The sequence below is a fragment of the Astyanax mexicanus genome, chromosome 1 (genome assembly GCF_023375975.1).
Source record: "Astyanax mexicanus isolate ESR-SI-001 chromosome 1, AstMex3_surface, whole genome shotgun sequence".
In the NCBI taxonomy this organism is placed as follows: Eukaryota; Metazoa; Chordata; class Actinopteri; order Characiformes; family Acestrorhamphidae; genus Astyanax; species Astyanax mexicanus.
Window position 1 is genome coordinate 8,281,140 of NC_064408.1, and position 20,897 is coordinate 8,302,036.

Genomic DNA, 20,897 nt, shown 5'->3' on the forward strand with positions numbered 1-20,897 from the left:
GCCCTCTAGCGGTCAAAAGTAGAATTACGTTTTTTTTTATTTTATTTTTTTTTATTATGAAATTATGAAATTATTTTTGATATATTCGCGGGCCGCACTGAGTGATGACGAGGGCCGTGTGCGGCCCCCGGGCTGCCAGTTGCCCATCCCTGTTTTACAGGTTTAATTTCAGACAGTTTTAAGCTAAATGCCATTTTTAGGTTTAGTGCAGTATAGAAGAAATACATTTTTTATAAAAAAAAAAATCAATAATCTTTCCTTCTTTTAGAAAAAATAAAAAAATAATATTTTCTTTATTTTCTGATTTTTTTTTCCATGTTTGCATGTTATTTTTGGTTTTAACTGTAAAGTCTCAGCAGATGACATGGCTCTCTCAAACCATCACTGTTTGGCAAACTAAATTAGGGGAAAAAATGAGGACAAAAATCCTTAAAGGAGAAACCTGGTGTGAAACAGACTTGGGGTGTAGCGAAACATGATAACAAGTAGAAACCTTTGTCAAATAGTCCACCTGTGTTCACCCCAAGCATTCTCAAATACATTGATTTTAACCAGTGCTCCCAACAGGCTTACAGTACTAGTGATAAGGGCAGAGCATTGCTCACGCAAAGAAGGAACTGATTGCAAAATTAATTCTGTTGAAATGCATAATATTATATCATTTATTTGCACAGATTCCAGTCTAAAACTTACGCAAGTATTTACACTTGACTTATAAGCTGTAGTTTTTGTTCATGCTCGTCAGTATCCTTATCACGACTTAATTTTAAGCTGGTGGCTATATATGTATATCAGGACCACCTAACAATCCCAGCTGTAAATCAAAGGCAAACAGATTAATTGAGAATTACAGTATTTATAGGGATTCAAATCAGTCAGACTGAGGCATCGTTTTTTTTTGCTTTTATTTTTCTCCGCCATGATCTGAAAACAAAAATAAATCAAAAATACAATATAAACTTCTGTAAATCAATATAATGAGTTATTAATTTTCCATCGACAGCAAAAAACACAGAGCGAGACAAAAGTACAGATGCGTGAACAGACCCGTTTGTCGGTCTGCTTCACCCGTGCGGATCTGTAAAATATGGCGTTTCTCAAACGGTAAACTCCCCCCGTCTACTGCCTTGTTCCAATGACTAGATGGGGTTGGACCCCAAGATGTGTACAGTATACAGTCCAATAGAGGGTTCTGGAGAGTGATAGAACTGTTGGAAGGTTTGAGCAGCTGTACCACCTTCACCTTAGCGGGTTTTAGATGGCAGTTTATACGTTTATCGCCCCTCTTCTGAACTACAAAAACCTGTATCGTTCACAGGAAGACCCTGTGCACCCTAAACATACAGTGAGGGCCATTGGTTTGATATGAGAATATGAGGATTGATGATATGAAGGTGGAAGGAACAAGGAAAGCATTATTAGGAGGTGTACCACAATCAACCCGAGGCACGACGACTCGAGTCAGTCGGCCAATCAGTCACTCTTGTAAACTGCTCGACACCTTTCATCCTCAATCAGAGCTCTAATTTACGTTTAATTCACAGAATCTATAGGCGTACACATTCACAGCTATATCAACGACCCTTAAAAACCAACGACCCTTCAACTATGCACATTAACGAAGCATCCCGTCAGGCTAATTTAAAGTCGGTAAAGTTGCTAACAGAGAGATCTGCGGAAAAGAAAAAGGCAAATCAGTATTTGGACAGTTAACATAGGGAGAGTTCCTCATATTCAGGCTGCAGCATGTTCCTTAGCGGTTCCTCAGCTGAGAGAAGATTGGGATGAGGGGGGATAATGGGCTTATATATATTAATATAAAAACTCAAAGACTTCCAGATTGCCATTTTCAACTTATAAAAACAAAACGGAGTAAACGAAGAGGGAGAAACAATCAAAAGAAAAGTGGGGTGGGGGGGGGGAAGCAAAAAGCAAAGGCAAATGACAGATCGAAAGGAAAGGAACGAGGTTGCTCTGAACTGCTGCACTGGGATGTTGTTGTTGGCGTAGTGAAAAGACAGTGGTTCCTTGTGTCCTCGGCAGTGGATTTGAGGGTTGGGCTGGGCAGGGGGGCTTTCAGGGTCTCCTCACCACTCTTTCTTCTTCTCGTCCATGGAAACGCCCCCCGGACCCAAAGCCACCACCAGCAGCAAGCCCCCCACGACCGACGTGGTCTGGAAGAAGTCGTACTTGAGGAAGTCGTGCATGGGCTTGTAGGCAGGCACCGTCCAGAAGGCATTGAAGTAGACGTTGATGGCCATGAGCCACACCACCAAGGTGAGCGCGGCCAGTTTGGTCTTGAAGCCGATGGCCACGAGGATGATGAGCGCCGTGCCCACCATGTTCTGAAGAATCTGGGGGTGAAGGGAAATGAGTGTTGAAAATTTGCTCTTGATATCTGATAAGAAAAAAAATACTTCAGTGTTAAAGCAGGCCCACACTGCCAAGAAATGGCAGGTTTAAGTTCATTTTTACATTCTACATTAATTAATTAAACATGTATAAAGTGGTCAGTATCACTTATCAGATTTTGTATCAGTTAACTTCCTCTTCTTCAATAGCACTGCTGAAGTAAACATATTAGAATAGCCTTACTGAGGTACATGTATAACTGAAGTAGCACTGCTTATATATATATATATATATATATATATATATATATATATATATATATATATATATATATATATATATATGAATTATGACAATGGCTCTACAGAGGTAAATGTATGACTGAACAGCACTGCTAAAGTGCTGTACATTATCACTGCTAATGTATTACTAGAATAGCTCTACTGAGGTTTATTTATGATTTAAAATAGCACTACAGGGTAAATTTGTGACTAAATAGGACTACTTACATAACTCTGATTAGTATATCAATAAAAATGACTGAAGTATATTACTGAAGTAAATTCATGATTAGAATAGCAGTACAAATTTAAATGTATTTGTGCTTTGTTGGTTTGCCTGCTGGAATATTAAAAATATTCAGTGTTTTTTTTATTATTGCACCTCTGTAACTGTATTTTCTTCGAAAACCAAGACAAAAATAACATTTAGGCCATTTAATTTTTTATTAGTAAAAATGGGCAAAATTAATGAAAAACTGATTTAATTTTTAACTTTCACTCAATTGTTTCAGTGCATCTATTCACTCAACATCCTATACAACATCTGAAACCAGCTGAACCACAGAAAGTCAGACTGAAAAGCTGCCGCGTTAGAAGGTCCTTACTGAGAAGAAGCTGGAGTCGAAGTGCAGCAGGGTCATGAACATCAGCACCAGCAGCACTCGGCCCCCCAGCTGCATGTACTGCTTAGGGGAACTCTCGCCCATCGACGGCACGCCCGCAAACATGCTCTTCCCTTCTGAACGAGACTCGGCCAATAGCAGCAGCAGACCCCCTCCCAGAGCCATGTTTCTACAGAGAGCCAATTATATCAATTAATAATTGTACAAAATAACTTTACCTTACTATTTAATTTTACATTTAGTGATCACGGACCCTGAAAAAGACTCACACCTAAACATTCAGTAACTGCTATAAATGATTTAGTATCTACTATAAATAATTCAGTAGCTACTATAAATGATTCAGTATTTACTGTAGATGATTCAGCACCTATTATGAGCACTTCAGTACCTACAATAAATGATTCAGTATCTACTACAGATGATTAACTATCATTTACTATTAATAGTATTATCATTTACTATAAATTCAGTATATACTATAAATGAATCAATACCTATTATAAGCTATTCAGTACCTACAATATCTGATTTAGCATCTACTATAAGTGAATCAGTATCTACTAAAAAAATAATTTATTATCTACTATAAATTATTCAATACCTATTATTAGCTATCCAGTACCTACAATACCTAATTTAGCATCTACTATAAATAATTTAGTATCCACAATAAATTATTCAGCATCTACTATAAATGATTTTGTATCAACTATAAACGATTCAAAATCTATTATAAGCTATTCAGTTCCTACAATATCTGATTTAGCATCTACAATACATAATTCAATAACTACTACTGATTCGCAGTCAATTAGATTAACGTTGCACCCTCTTTGGCATATGAGCCTGACGCACCATACTTTGTGCCGTTTACTTTGTGGCATTTAATAAAATCCTGCTTTACTTACCTCATCAAAAACTTTAGGTCCCATAAGATACTGTAGGCAACAGTCTAAAAAACAAACCCAAAAATAAAACATCAGATTACATAGAGAACTACATATACTGTGCACTAGCTATAAATTAGTATATATTAAACTATTATTCAAACAAAAAGAGATCGTGAAAAAGAAAAAAGAGGGGGGGGGGGAGAGAGAGAGAGAGAGAGAGAGAGAGAGAGAGAAATAGAATTTATGTTTTTACCTGTAGCGCAATAATGCCAAATAATCCAAAGCAAGCATACTGTACGAAATTTCTACTGAGGATAAGAACACAGCCACCTGCAAAACAAAAATCAATCAATAAATAAATAAATAAGTTTTTGTGTTTTAAATATCCCAGAAGGCCTGTAAACATATTTCAATTATTAAATATAAAGAAATTATAACTGCACCACTTTCCAAGCAACCACTAAATCTTAAAGAGCAGAAATGCATCCATGTACTAGTGCATCTCAAATAAATTGAGTATCATTGAAAGAAAGTTATTTTATTTATGTAATTCAGTTCAAAAATGTGAAACTTATATTATATAGATGTATTACACACACACATATCAGTGTCTCGGAAATTAGAATATTATATAAGACCAACTGGTACTTTTGGCAGTGTGGGCAGTGTGCCAAGTCCTGCTGGAAAATGAAATCCACATCTCCATAAAAGTTGTCAGTAGCAGAGGGAAGAAGCTTGAAGTGCTGTAAGATTTTGTGGGAAAACAAAACTGCACTGACTTTAGACTTGATAATAAAACACAGTGGATCAACACCAGCAGATGACATGTCTCTCCAAACCATCACTGATCATCAGTAAATTTTACATTTCATTTGTAAATCAAGGGAGCAGAGTCTGGAGGAAGAGTGGAGAGACACACAGTCCAAACTGCTCGAGGTCTAGTGTGAAGTTTCCACCAATCAGTGATGGTTTGGAGAGACATGTCATCTGCTGGTGTTGATCCACTGTGTTATATTATCAAGTCTAAAGTCAATGCAGTTTTGTTTTCCCACAAAATCTTACAGCACTCCAGCAGGACTATCCTCAACAATAAAAAAAATAAACGCTTACAATAGATCACTGTGTGTGTAATACATCTATATAATATACGAGTTTCACATTTTAAACTGAATTACTGAAATAAAGAAACTTTTCAATGATTTTTTTTATTTTATTTGCAATAGTATGTATATAGAAATGTATGCAAGTTCATCACTGCCCCCTACTGGATGTGTGCTGAAAAACGGCAGCCAATACACTTAAAAAAAGATTTCTGATTTTTATTAATCATAAGCTGTATGGGTGAAAGTATTTCTCACTCCATGTTTTCCCCAAAATTAAGAATAATAATAATAATAATAAAAAATGTTGCAGTGACTGTCTCTACTGTACAGGTTTAGAATGTAAGATGGATGATCACCACCCACCTCATCTTTAACTCATCCTCAAAAGTATTGAATGGAGCTCCATTATTCCACTGATCCACATCTCAATACTTTGAGACATTATATCATTCTAGCTATTGTACCAGTAGGTTCATGTATATTTACTCCAGAGAGTCCTATTCTATTGGCAGTACTTCTCTAAAGGGACCAGAGAAGATGTGAAAGCACATTTAGAAAATGCTACAAATTATAGTTGAATTACAGATGAATTTATTAGAAGATGTGTTGATCAAGTATTCAAGTAGCTGTTAGGAAACACAGGAATAACTACAACCTGTAAAAGCTATTTAAGAGAGCACTTCAGTTTCTGAATCAGTTTCTCAATCAGTTTCTCTGATTTTGCTGAATGAACTTGTGTGTTTTATTCTATAAACTACAGACAGCATTTCTCCCAAATTTCAAATAAAAATAATGTAGTTTAGAGCATTTATTTGCCGAAAATGAGAAATACCTGAAAAACTAAAAAGATGTAGATGCAACGCAAAGAAAACAAGCTTTACGATTACAGAAATCAATATTTGGTGGAATAACCCTGGTTTTTAATCACAGTTTTCATGCATCTTGGAATGTTCTCCTCCACCAGTCTTACACACTGCTTTTGGATAACTTTATGCCTTTACTCCTGGTGCAAAAATCTAAGCAGTTCAAGCTTGGTTTAATGGCTTGTGATCATTATATTATATTATATTCCTCTTATCATTTTTAAGTATTTTAGGGTCTCTTATTAACTGGTTATTTCTGTGCTATAGATTATTCGATTACAGTCTTATAACAGTAGTAATAAATCTCTTTAGCTTGCAGACTGACTTTAATGAAACTGGATAAACTGGTTAATTTTAATCACATAGAATTGTGTGTCAGTGAGTCAGTGTAATCATTTAGGATTGAGTGACCCAACCAAACTGACTGCAGGAAATGATGAAACTATTCTGTGGATTTCATTTGAAAGAAAATATATTAATATTGTGGTAGTGAATGAAATATATCATAAAATTAGGTCCATCACAGTCAATACATTAAGAATAAAGGTGCAATAATAACGTATCAGTCGGCTGATATCCACATCTATATCTAAATTAGTTACAAATTAATTTCATTGTTGAATAGTGAATTTATTTGTCTTTATTGTTAGTCAGCATATGCCTAAAACAACCTCAAACACAAACTAAATAAGATCCAATAAATTAAATAATTGTGATTCATAACCTGAACACATCCCCTACATAGAAGTACTGTACTTAATCCCACAGTTCTGACTGAATAAAAAGTAAAATTTCTTATTTACAGATTTAATAAATATAAGAGTTTTTTTATAGCATGACAGTTTTAGAAAATGTTATTTAAATTATTAGAATCTAATATAAAATCTCATGATCTATTAAATCACCACTAGGGGTGGGCAATATTATATCGTATTCAATATCTCGTGACACAGAAATATCATGATATTAAAAATCCATATCGTGATAATAGGGCTGTTCTGTCTTAAAAGTAGTCTATTATTTACTGTAAAGCTTTAGGTGTATTTATTGTATAATTGTTTTAGTTTGCAGTTTATATGCATGCACTAAATATTCTGCAATATTTTTTGCTACATTATATTATTTTATGCTATATTATTTATTTTGCCCTATTATGATTTTGCTGTTATACTATTATACTATATTCCTGAAATTAATTAATTATTTTTCTGTTTTCCTATATCGCCAAGTATATCGTTATCGCACAAATACCCTGAAATATCGTGATATTATTTTAGAGCCATATCGCCCACCCCTAATCACCACCCCTGTCGGCAAGTAGGGCTGGGTACCACTTAAAATTTCGAAACTGGTACTTTTTCCAATAACTTTTTCTAAATTGTAACCAAAAAATACAAAAAATTATAATTATTCTCACACAATTAAATGTTATTTATTTACCAGCCGACAAGAGTAATCTCATAATTTTCATACTCTCACCAGGAGAGACTACCATCTTTTTGGATCTTGTTGGAACAAACAGTGAGCATGTTTGTGCCACTTTTTTGAGAAGAAAAATCCTTGCTTGTGCTTAAACTAAAAATATTTTTCTTACGCATATAGCTAAGTATGGCATGTTTAGGCGTGTTTTATGCAAAGTATCGAAAACGGGCACCAAATTATTTTAGACCTTTCTGTACAGAGACATTTCGATCGGTGCTTTTTGCTATTTTTGGTACTTTTTCATACATTCATAAAATACATTTAGGCTGTTGAACTTAACATTCACAATCACAGTATACTGCAGTAGACAGAAAAATAGTAAGTAATAGTAAACATGTCTGAAGCTGTATAAGACCAGTTTTTACCCAGCTGTCCTAAAAGGTTAAGCAGCACGAAGCAGGTAGCCAGGAAGTAGCCGCAGCTCCAGGTCGCCTCAATATAGTCCCTCTGTTCGTTCCACTGGAACCACATACGGATACCGTCCTCCAGAAACGTGCTGATTAGACACAGACGGGCCACGTGAGGCAGGTACTGCTTCGTCACTCTGAGGAACTGCAGAGGAACCAAACAGAGAACCATTTATTTCAGAGGAACCGACACCTGAATTATTATTACATTACATAATTTTCACCTTGTATCATGTTTTATGGAGTTTTATCACCTGTGGTGAATAAATGATTCTGTACCCATGACCTATTCTGGGGACGTCTGGGGGAATGAGACGAGCTGTGGACTGAGTGGGCAATTCTATTCTCTTTTCCGAGTAAAAAATTGCCGTTTTAATTTTACTTGAATAAAAACAAGCATACAGTGAGGAACAGCCGCAGGAGCTCCTCAGATAAAGTGCTGTTCTCCTCAGATAAAGCTACTAGTCAAATAGGCAAATGCATAAATGCCCTTCTCAACAGAAATAAATTCAATATTCCTGTATGTAGGGCTGAACAATTTTGGAAAATAATCTAATTGCAATTATTTTATCTATAAATTGCGATTGCGATTTAAAATGCGATTTTTTAATGTCTTCTCAAGTATTTTTCAACAAACAGAAGCAATAAATCAATTTGTTTAATAATAAACAATGTCAGATTTATTTAAAGCACAGATAACAATAAAGCAAACAAATCTATGCTTTTCCTTTTCACCATTTGTTTTTTTTTTAAATAGAAAAATAAATATATAAATAGCTTTTCCTTTTCACCATTTTTTTAATAGAAAAAATAGATATAAAAAAATTAAACTTACTGCTCTCCAGCTAGTAACATCATAAAAAAATAAAGTGCAAAAAACATAAAGAGAATCTGCTTTAACCAACTCGTTATTTTCTGTATTTGAAGATGCAGCACTGGTCGTTGGCATTTTAGCCTTGCAAATACCATACGAGGCTTTGTGATATTTTTTTGGGGGCGTTTTCACACCTGTAGTTCATTTCTCTGGTCTGAATCAGTTAATGAGTTTGTTTACTTGGAGCGCTTTCTCGCTCTGTTCGGTCTGGTTTCACATAGGCATAAATGTAAACGCACCAAAATGCGCATCAATAAACCACGCGAGCAGCCTGTGTCCTCTGATTGGTCAGAGCTGTCTGACACGGGAGTACGTTAAATATAAATATACGAAAAAAGTAAATACAGCGAGAAGATTGTGTTTCTACGTGCAGCGCAGATTTATACATAAACAGCGCAGACGGCGCGAGCATGGAGACAGTGTTTGTTCACAGCTGTGGTAATTAACGTTATCCACCTCCTCTAGCTGGTCTCGGTTCGGTTCTTTTGATCCGCACCCGAGTGCGATTACTGTTTTCACACCTGCTCAATCGAACCGCACTAAAGTTACAAACGGACCAGAGTTCGATTTAACCGGACCAAACAGTGCTGGTGTGAAAGTGCGCTGTGTTGACTTCACTTCTCCACCTCCCTGCCTTCTGCTCGGGTATGCTCCGCTCGTCCTCGGCTCGGCTCGCTCCCAAGTCACGTGACCAGTCAAATCGCAGCCTGTGCGGTTAGAGAATCTCATTTTAAAATATCACGAGATAATCGCAAATGCAATTAATCGTTCAGCCCTACCTGTATGGACTAAAGTGGGGGTTATGCAATTTTAAAATTTTACTAAATAAAGAAAACACACTGTATAAAACTCTTATTATAAAACATTTTAGACTCACCTTTAAATGAACTTTGACTAAGATCTATGAAACTGTAACTTTGGCCTTAAGCACAAAACATGCTGATTTATTCAATCCTAACTCACAAAGAGAGATCACAGGTCTTTCATGTTTGTATAATCTCACTCACTGATGCCACCTTATCTGTAACTGTTCAAAAAGACCTGTGATAAAACTTGGACACTGTAAAACTCTCAAGAGAGTGTATCTTAAGTTCAGCTTTAAGGAGTAGCCCTTTATATATAATTTGATATTAGTAGGGCTGGACCCGAATATTCGGGTATTCGGATATTCGTTCGTTGAGTAGGTATTCGGTTTTTAATTTTGGTATTCGCATATTCGTTTTTTTTCTCCTTTCCAGAGTTCCACCTCACTCTAACCACTTCTGTTCTCGCGGGCCCCTCAGAATATCTTGCGCGCGGGACAGAACTGAACTGTTATTGGCTGGAGCGGGAGTTTAATCCAGACGATGCGGGAGCAAATTAATAAATAGTTAAGAAAACTGTAATAATTGTAAAAAAAAAAAAAACTAAAGAAAACTCTCAACGCGCAGGATGGACCGACACACACGCACACACCGATGGTGTTTGGACTGGGGTAAGGAACGGGACCACACTATTCAGCGCTGCTGTTTTAATAAATATATAAGTAAATTTGAAGCATTAAATGTAGTTTATTTAATTTATATTAGGAACGTGGGGCGGGAGCGGCAGAAATGTGTATGTGGCGGGCGGGCGCGGGATTAAAAGAAGCAATTTTTTGCGGCGCGGTAACGAGACAGAAACGCGGGAGCGTGGAAGAGTGGGTTTAAAAATCAGTCTCGCGCAGACCTCTATTATACATGATAAAAAAAAATGCAGGCTCTTCAAAACTGATTTATATAATAAAACGTAAGGGGTAATGTGGCAACAGTAGGGGCTAAATCGGTTACAAAAGCCTGGCCTACAAAAATGATGTCTGAACGAATTTCCTCTTATCTAATATAATTTAAAATGGTTTAAAATATAAAATAATTTCTAAGCAAACGAAATATTTAATATTGAGCTTATAGCCCAAGTGCAAAAATACAAAATCAGTAATATGGCTATGCCCTGCACAATCCTTAAACCGAAATAGACCAAGTACAATAACATCATTAACAATGACTTTCCTCTACTCTAATATAATTTAACATGGTTTAAAAATATAAAATAATTTCTAAACAAACGAAATATTTAATATTGAGCTTATAGCCCAAGTGCAAAAATACAAGATCAGTAATATGCCCTGCACAATCCTGTAACCGAAATAGACCAAGTACAGTTTACAATGACTGTCCTCTAATATAATTACCAATGTTTAAGAATATAAAATACTTCCTGAACAAACGTTTTTTTTGTTTGTTTTTTTAAGCAAATAGCCTAAGTGTGAAAACACAAACAGCAATTTACTGGGCTGGCTTGCGCAGCGGAGAAACCGTGCAGCAGCAGCCTCGGTGTGGGGCAGCAGAAATTCCGGGATGAAAACACAAAGAAATCTGGGCTAAAAACACAGAAAAAATATGGGGTGAAAACACAAAAATCCGGGATAAAAACACCAAAAATCCGGGGTGAATATGTCTCGTCGGTCAGAGCAAATTGAACATTTTTCAGTGGATTAAAGGGGCCGTGATTTGCTTTTTTTTTTTTTTTTTTACCTCTTTTTTTAAAAACGAATATTCGAATATTCGCTTTGAATCAGTGCCGAATATCCGGAGCTCAAAAAACGCTATTCGGGCCAGCCATAGATATTAGACATTTTTATTGCAGTAGATTTTGTAATAATAATCAAACACATAAAACATTAAGGTACACTTTAGCATGAGTCAATAAATTGACATTTTACAATAATATTATAGCCCACTGTGTTTCCAATAATTAGGTAAAATAACTGATATTGACATGCAATGGAAAAATCTAGTGCTGAGCGCGATTAGACTAGAAATGACATTTTATTGGAAATTAATCAGGTAATGACTTTATAGAGCTTGGTAACGTATGGGCAGTCTCCTGTCTCTCTCTCTCTCAATGCGTTGTGTTAAATAAAATAATTTTTTAAGAGACAGATACCTCTAATATTTATATAATTATTTTTTTCTACTCTTACATTTAGTATTTTATTTACATTTATTGGTTATTAAATGCACAATGTCTTACGAAGAAGAGTATGTGTGATTAATCATGATTAATCACAGAATATTGCAGCTTGCCATCAGCTGCTGGAGCCCTGAGAGAGCACAATTGGCTTTGCTCTCTCTGGGTACAGTAGATGGCGCTCTTTCCCCTCATCACTCCTAGGGTGATGTCGATTAGCACGAGGCTGCGTCTGTGACCTGAGGTATCAGAACCAAGTCGCTGCGCTTTCCTCCGAGTGCACTGTGATGCTATTTAGTTATGCTGCATAAGAAGCAGTTTGAAAAGAAGCGGTGGCTGACTTCACATGTGTCAGAGAAGGCATGTGCTTGTCTTGTGGCATTACTAGTGATGGGGGATATACAGCTGAGAAGCAGCTGATTAGGTGGGACAATTGTCCAGATAAATTAGGGAAAAAACGAGGAAAAAACTAAGGAAAATTAAGAAGAAAAAAAAAACAAAAAAAACAACAGAATATTGAATTTTTACTTTAAAAAAGTTATATTAACTGTTTATTAAATGTGCATAGTCACGTGGAAGAATATGCTAAAACAATAGTTTGCTTATTAAATCTGAAACTGGAGTGAAATTTATTGTAGCCAAGAACAGGACTGGTGTCCCAGACTAGATTAAGCCCAAAACCCAATCCCATTTCACCCCTTGGCTTTACCTCTTACCCCTACCCCTCTGTTTTGTGTGTGCACTCCAAAGAGTAGGTGATGATTCTTGTTAGGCTGAAGGGGTAGGTTAAGGGAAGTGATAGGGCTTGTTAGCCCTTCAAATGGAGATTTTCTCAGATGCACACTTCAAACCGAGGGCTAAGAGAATCGCTGGTAAGATGCAGGCAACACAAAGTGACGCTTAGCACTATTTTAACAGAGTTTAATGTGTGGTTTCAATGTTTGTGGTACAATTCTTCATAACAAGCGTAAAAAAGATTGCTAGTAGTTTGTCTCACTAGCTAGCTAGCTTGCTAACTTTCCTGTTCCACCTTAAATGCTGCCACAGAAGGCAAAGCTGCAGCCTTTAAGGTGGAATGGAAAAATAAAATAAAATAAAAAAAAGCCAATCAAAGCTAATTTTAGCTCTCCATCACAGAGGAATTAAGGAATAGACAATAATAATTAATTTCTGCACCACCTGCCCTCTTTCTAAAGACATACAATAAACACTAAAGTTGACTAGTTAACCAGCAGCAGCTCGGTTACTGAACTTTAGCGCTCCTGATGACGTATCAGGTACTTAAAGGGTTGTCCCAATTCTGTAACTCTATTCCAAGAGTTAGGGTTACCTTTGAAATAAAGGAGAAGGGGTAAGTGGTGTACAATGGGATTGGGCCTAAATGTACTGGTAGTCTAATTGTTCAACTCATGTTCTTCCATATACTTACAATACATGTTAGCGTTGTAGATGTTAAAAATCTCTGTTAAATGGGTCAGACTCGTTTTTTCGTATTTAACAGCAGTCATTTTAACAGGCCTGAGCAGAACGTTCCTCATTAAACAGCTCCAGTCTGCTCTCAGAACAGCACGGGGTCACTGCCCTGACTGGCTGCTGCCTCTGCCCGTCTCACATGGCCCAGATTACTTGTTGAACCGGGATTGGCTGCTCTGATTTGGCATGTGCTGATGTGGACCATGCGGTGGGCGGGGTGCTGGGTGTAAGACACACAGTAGAGTGGTGTACTATGGAATGCATTCTAGGAGAAAGTGGTGTGTGGGTTTTCTGATAAACTGTGGATCAGCAACCGCTCAGAGATTTAACTTCATGCTGAAACAAACCTGAAAACCACTGAAACGCCTTTCATAATAATTATTACAGCCAAGATTCACATGCAATTCAAATTACAGAGAGAGATCAACAACAACCAGAAGCTCCGCCCACTTCTCTACTACAATACAGAGTCCCTATATTCACTAATACTGTACACAACACAAGCCATTTTAACAAGTTCACCATGTCCAAAAGCTCCGCCCACTTCTCTACTACAATACAGAGTTACTATATTCACTAATACCACTTACAACTTTACTACTGTACACAACACAAGCCTTATATTCACCATGTCCAAAAGCTCCGCCCACTTCTCTACTACAATACAGTGTTACTATATTCACTAACACCACTTACTTAACTTTACTGTACACAACACAAGCCTTATATTCACCATGTCCAAAAGCTCCGCCCACTTCTCTACTACAATACAGTGTTACTATATTCACTAATACCACTTACTTAACTTTACTGTACACAACACAAGCCTTATATTCACCATGTCCAAAAGCTCCGCCCACTTCTCTACTACAATACAGTGTTACTATATTCACTAATACCACTTACTTTTAACTGTACTGTACACAACACAAGCCTTATGTTCACCATGTTCAGAAGCTCCGCCCACTTCTCTACTATAATACAGAGTTACTATATTCACTAATACCACTTACTTTTAACTGTACTGTACACAACACAAGCCTTATAACAAGTTCACCATCACCAGAAGCACCGCTCACTTCTCTACTACAATACATTTATTATATTCACTAATACCACTTACTTAACTTTACTGTACACAACACAAGCCTTATGTTCACCATGTCCAGAAGCCCCGCCCACTTATTTACTACAATACAGCTACTATATTCAACAGAAACTTTTTGTTGCAGTAAAAATCTAATCTGCAAAAGGTGGTCCATCAATGAGAAGAGCCCTTTAACTAGGCAAATCCAAACCCTTAAATATCTTCTTTTAGTGTAGAGAAGGTGATTTCCATCCAGCTCATTCACAACCAGCAACTACAGCTGCAGTATCTGAATGGACGTATGACTTTCTATACTCAGAAATACAGTATAGCTCTTCACATGCTGAGAGTGAAACCTGAACTTCCAGACTCCTCATTTAGAACTGGGGTTTGAAGGAGATTCCTGAGACAGCTTATCCTGGAAAACCAACAGCAGACACAGGGAAGAACAACTAGTGGTTCAACCACTAGTGTTTTTAAGATACAGTATTATGGATGTGGCAATATGACGATAAGTTAATGTTACTGAGTTAATTTGATTACACATTTTAATGTGAATCTCTGATGTTCAATATATCACAATTTTCTATGTTATTTTGCAGTATTTGTGTTATTGAAGAGGACAAAATACTTCTAAAACTCCCAAAACTTCCAAAAGATTGTGCACAGATTCAATCTTCTGACAAATATTTCATCTTCGGTTAAAAAAAAAAATTATTTCCTCAAGCTAACTGATATCAAAGTCTTTACAGGCACGTCAGTTCACTCTGCGGCCATCTTGGCAACAAAACTGGGCAGTTATATCCACTCATACAAGACCAGCCTGCAGTCTGTTTGTGAGATTTGGCTCAATAATGGCTACTGCGCCTGCGCAGATCTCCATGACAAAAGGGGAGCTTCCCCACTAGCATGCTAACTATCTTCCACTCACTGCAAAACCAGCAATCTGATTGGCTCTTTTTGTTGAAGGGCGAGACTTTATCCATAAAGGGTGCCATGATTAGCTAGTTAGCTACTAGAACTGTTATTCATACAGTGGTCAGTAACCTGCCTCCTCAATAATAAGGTGATTGACTGAAAGATCACGTTTTAAAGTATTAAATTATATTCAAAATAAAATTACTAGCATCTGCAAAATTACACTGTTATAGTTAGTTATAGTTCTGCATTTTTTTGCTGCATCATATGAAGCTCCCTCTGATATATGACATGAAATAATATGCTGATCTGTAGCGCTGGGCAGTATGCTGGTTCATACGGTATACCGGAAGAAGCTTTAGAACAGTTACGCATTTTTCCCATACCACTAGAGGTGGAGATTAAACTCCCTAAAACTCTGGATATGAGAAACCCTTTTATAGCCCTTTTAAACATATTAATACTGTAACTTGAAGGATAATTTTAAATGCACACTGAATTGAATTTATATGTTAACTGGAGAAAGAAGGGAACTCTGGCTGATTTTAATACTGTAATGCCTCTAATGCCTTCAGAAAAACATTATAAATTATATATTAAATATTAACTAGATATTAAACTTGTGTCTGACATGTATAATAGAGCTTTTGAAAAATATCTCTTTTAAATACTTAAACATAATTTATAGTGTTTATGGAACAATTTAAAAAGGAAGCCGTGTTACAATTGTTGCATATCTTTATCTAAGGTCTATTCTTGACATTCTTCAGCTGTTTTTTTCTGATAATGAAATCTGATTTCTTCATATATTGTGTATTTTTGTGGGACAAAGTAAACCCAATAGTAATCAAAGCCTTAAATGAAAGCCTTAATGCTTGATAATATATGTAACAGTAAAGTAAGTCACAAACCTATATTAAAAAAAAAAAAAAAAAAAATATATATATATATATATATATATATATATATATATATATATATATATATATATATATAAATAAAGAATAAATAAATGAGATAAAATAAAAATACTGTGATATACAGTGAAATCCATGATATGCATTTTGGTCATACTGCCCAGCACTACTGATCTGTGTGATGCACGTTTTTACATGGTTTTGTGTGAATGACCGCTGCAAATAACCCTACACACCCACACAAATAACCCCAAACACCCACACGACTCCAGGACCCTGTAGCACGAGTGCACTGTGACAGATCAGTGTTACCACTCTACACTAAACCCTCTGACACCATTGAGCAACAGCCAGCTGCCACTGAGCAACAGCAAGACTTAAAAACAGATCTATCAATAGAAACACCAAGAACCACAATGTATCACAACACCAAGATATCGCAAGACCACAACATTAATTCGAAAATTCTAGTTCCTTAAAACTGGAATCTAACAAAGTACTTAAAAATGGAAATCAACACTTGCACACATGACATAAATGTAATATAAGCAGGAATGTTTTTTTGATGTATTGCTACTATTTACTAGGGCTCTGTAGAATTATTCAATATGATGCACTCACTACATGAAGCTACATGAAGTTTGGAGGTGTGTAGTGATGAACTAATCTGAAGCTACATGAAGTTTGGAGGTGTGTAGTGATGAACTCTGAAGCTGCATTAAGTTTGGAGATGTGTAGTGATGAACTAATCTGAAGCTACATGAAGTTTGGAGGTGTGTAGTGATGATGAACTCTGAAGCTACATGAAGTTTGGAGGTGTGTAGTGATGAACTCTGAAGCTACATGACGTTTGGAGGTGTGTAGTGATGAACTCTGAAGCTACATGAAGTTTGGAGGTGTCTAGTGATGAACTAATCTGAAGCTACATGAAGTTTGGAGGTGTGTAGTGAGGAACTCTGAAGCTACATGAAGTTTGAAGGTGTGTAGTGATGAACTAATCTGAAGCTACATGAAGTTTGGAGGTGTGTAGTGATGAACTAATCTGAAGCTACATGAAGTTTGGAGGTGTGTAGTGATGAACTCTGAAGCTGCATTAAGTTTGGAGATGTGTAGTGATGAACTAATCTGAAGCTACATGAAGTTTGGAGGTGTGTAGTGATGAACTAATCTGAAGCTACATGAAGTTTGGAGGTGTGTAGTGATGATGAACTCTGAAGCTACATGAAGTTTGGAGGTGTGTAGTGATGAACTCTGAAGCTACATGACGTTTGGAGGTGTGTAGTGATGAACTCTGAAGCTACATGAAGTTTGGAGGTGTGTAGTGATGATCTAATCTGAAGCTACATGAAGTTTGGAGGTGTGTAGTGATGAACTAATCTGAAGCTACATGAAGTTTGGAGGTGTGTAGTGAGGAACTCTGAAGCTACATGAAGTTTGAAGGTGTGTAGTGATGAACTCTGAAGCTACATGATGTTTGGAGGTGTGTAGTGATGTAGTGACTCTGCAGAAAGTTGGTGAACTCTGTGCACTATGCTCCTCAGCATTCAATGACACCACTCTTTAATTTTACACTAACACAGAGTCGCTGTCATTCCCAGTCTCTTCCACTGTATTATAATATCACTGACAGTTGGCTGTGGAATATTTAGTAGTGAGTAGTGAAATTTCAGGTGCTGCATCCTATCACAGTACCACAGTGCAGGAGTTCATTGAGCTCCTGAGAGCCAGACCCATGCTTTCACAAATGTTTGTAGAAGCAGTCCCAGCATGCCTAGCTGCTGCTTTTATACACCTGTGAACATGAAAGAGTGATTCACAAACACCCAAGTTCAGTGATTTGGATGGGCGAGCGAATACTTTTGGCAATAGAGTGTATATTTGTGGCATAAAAGGACATAAAAGAACATTAATATAAATGTATTGCAAATAAAATCACATGAACAACCAAGTGCAGCATTTTTTAGCTTCCATGGGACATGTCAAAAGTCATTTGGTTTGGCTCTAGTCTCATTACTGGTTTATGCAGTAACATGTATACAGTTTTCATTTAGCTGAAAACATCATGTAAACATGGTCAATCACTTAATCACTCCTTCCCTAATCTACAGCACTCTATACAGCCCAGTACAGCATGCTGAATGAGAGCTTTCAGGAACAAGCGAGCCGTCAGCCTGAGTCAGTGTGATCAGGTTAGCAGATCTAAAATACTGGAGGAACTGAGCAGCTTACTGCTAATCTAACTTAGGCCTGTTTACCTCACTGCCTACCTGCCTCTAGAAGATGTGGGGAAACAGAGGGCTGCTAATTCAGCACAGCAGCACAACAACAACACAAGCAACATTCCTAAAGAAAGAACACAGATGAACAGCCTTCCAGGCAGATGATCTGCTGTTGCTACATGGTCACGAGAGAGAACCTATCTTGGTTTAGGTGGCTGCTATGGTAGCCCAGGTGGCTGCTATATTTTTTTATGCAGTTGCATTTACATTTAAAGTGGTGTAATGGCATTTTAAAGCTGCTAAGTGCCTACACTTCCTCTAGTTTTTTTTGCACTGATTCAAGAACAAAAAAACAATACAACAAATGGAGAGAGAATATGTAAAGCAGTAACAGGGTATCTAATAGGGTCTCTAACAGGGTAAAAGTATGTCCATTTATCTATCCATCCATTCATGCAAGTCAGTGCACCTATCTGTGTGTTTATCTCTATCAGTCACGGTTGTGTTAATCTATCTATCTATCTATCTATCTATCTATCTATCTATCTATCTATCTATCTATCTATCTATCTATCAGTCCATTTATTTACCAGTATTTAGCTCTGTCAGTAAATCTATTTTATCTACATATGTCTCTCAGTCTATCTATCTATCTATCTATCTATCTATCTGATTATCAATGTGTCAGTCCATTATTTTATCTAGCTCAGTCAGTCAGTTTATCTATCTATCTATCTATCTATCTATCTATCTATCTATCTATCTATCTATCAATCAATGTATCTGTCTGTCTGTCTGTCTGTCTGTCTATCTATCTATGTGTGTCTGTCTGTTTATCCATCTGTCAGTTCATTTATTTATCTATTTCTGTAGTCAATCTATACAAATATGTATCTATCTATCTATCTATCTATCTATCTATCTATCTATCTGTCAATTTATTTACCAGTATTTAGCTCTGTCAGTAAATCTATTTTATCTACATATGTCTCTCAGTCTATCTATCTATCTATCTATCTATCTGATTATCAATGTGTCAGTCCATTATTTTATCTAGCTCAGTCAGTCAGTTTATCTATCTATCTATCTATCTATCTATCTATCTATCTATCTATCTATCTATCAATCAATGTATCTGTCTGTCTGTCTGTCTGTCTATCTATCTATGTGTGTCTGTCTGTTTATCCATCTGTCAGTTCATTTATTTATCTATTTCTGTAGTCAATCTATACAAATATGTATCTAGGTTTATCTATCTATCTATCTATCTAAGTGTCTATCAGTGCATTTATTTAACGGTATTTAGTTCTGTCAGCCAACCTATTTATCTACATATGTCTCTCAGTCTATCTATCTATCCGTCTATCTATCTCTCTCTCTCTTTTTCTACATTATGACAGTTAGCTAAATATGAGCAATGTTGTGCAAAGCAAATGCAAAGTACTGCAGGAGTCAGAAGAAACACCACTTTTGTTTGTCAAATAAATTAAATAATAATAAATGAACTAACCTACCCTACTGCAAACACCCAGATCAGATTTAAATAATTAAAAGTATTAAATTAAATCAGAGATAAACCCTTAATAACTAGCAGATCAGGAGAGTTAGTCAAAAGTTCAGAGCTTCTAATTAAACCCTGAATTTATCCGCAGACTTTTATAAACCTGTGCGTGTTAAAAGTTTAAACCCTCATTAATTAATGGTTCATAACTTTTAAACACCAATAAAGACTAAAAGATGGTGTTTTAGTCTTCAGTCTGGGGTTATAACGGAGCTAATTAGCTCTGGCTAACAGCGCTCTGTTCATTTAAGGTTACGCTGTTAGCTAAACAGCTAACTAGCGCTAACATAGCTAGCTATCCAAGTTTACTGGCTGATTAGCTTAGCTTAGCCTAGCCTAGCCCGGTCCCGTTAACACTGACCTGATCCGCTACATCCTCCGCCGTGCTCATGAGATCCTCCTGCCCCATGGCTGTCGCGTGCGCAGGTGTGTACAGGTGTGTGCAGGTAGCCGCGCTGCTGTTACAGGTTATTTCAGCTTATTTCTGCTCTTCTCTCAAACTCTTCCTCCCCCTGTCTGTTTCTGCAGAGCAGGCCTCCGCCGTCCCACAATCCTCCACTGCGCTCAGGCCCCCCTCACTCAGCGCTCTGCACTGCTTTGTGCCACGTGTACTGACTGATCAGCCCTCAGTGCTGTCTATACGTCTCATCATCCACCAAACACCTGTACAGTACAGGTATACTAAAGCATCTCAAAAAATAAAATATCATTGAAAAATTACTTTATTTCAGTAATTCAGTTCATGTTGATGATTATGGTTTTACAGCCAAAATAAAATCAGTGTCTCAGAAAATTAAAATATTATACAAGAGCAATTGGTATTTTTGGAACAGTATGGGCAGTGTGCCAAGTCCTG

At 36.7% G+C, this 20,897-nt stretch overlaps 1 protein-coding gene across 1 annotated transcript; it reads right to left on the reverse strand.

The window, feature by feature from the left end:
• Nucleotides 1–888: 888 nt before the first annotated feature.
• Nucleotides 889–20,630, reverse strand: surf4 (surfeit 4). Its single transcript, XM_007252082.4, has 6 exons — nucleotides 20,403–20,630; nucleotides 7,963–8,149; nucleotides 4,403–4,479; nucleotides 4,168–4,211; nucleotides 3,239–3,425; nucleotides 889–2,354 (listed from the first exon to the last, which is right to left on the reverse strand). The coding sequence occupies exons 1-6, from the start codon at nucleotides 20,448–20,450 to the stop codon at nucleotides 2,088–2,090; spliced, it is 810 nt and encodes a 269-aa protein (XP_007252144.2). The 5' UTR covers nucleotides 20,451–20,630; the 3' UTR covers nucleotides 889–2,087.
• Nucleotides 20,631–20,897: the final 267 nt, after the last annotated feature.

What these genes read in the sequence shown, in the direction of transcription:
- surf4 (XM_007252082.4), bottom strand. Translation starts at nt 20,450, where the DNA reads ATGGGGCAGGAGGATCTCATGAGCACGGCGGAGGATGTAGCGGATCAG. An exon ending in CGGAGGATGTAGCGGATCAG is followed by an intron (nt 8,150 to 20,402) that starts GTCAGTGTTAAC and finishes GTTCCTCTGCAG; the next exon opens with TTCCTCAGAGTGACGAAGCA. An exon ending in GACCTAAAGTTTTTGATGAG is followed by an intron (nt 3,426 to 4,167) that starts GTAAGTAAAGCA and finishes GGCTCTCTGTAG; the next exon opens with AAACATGGCTCTGGGAGGGG.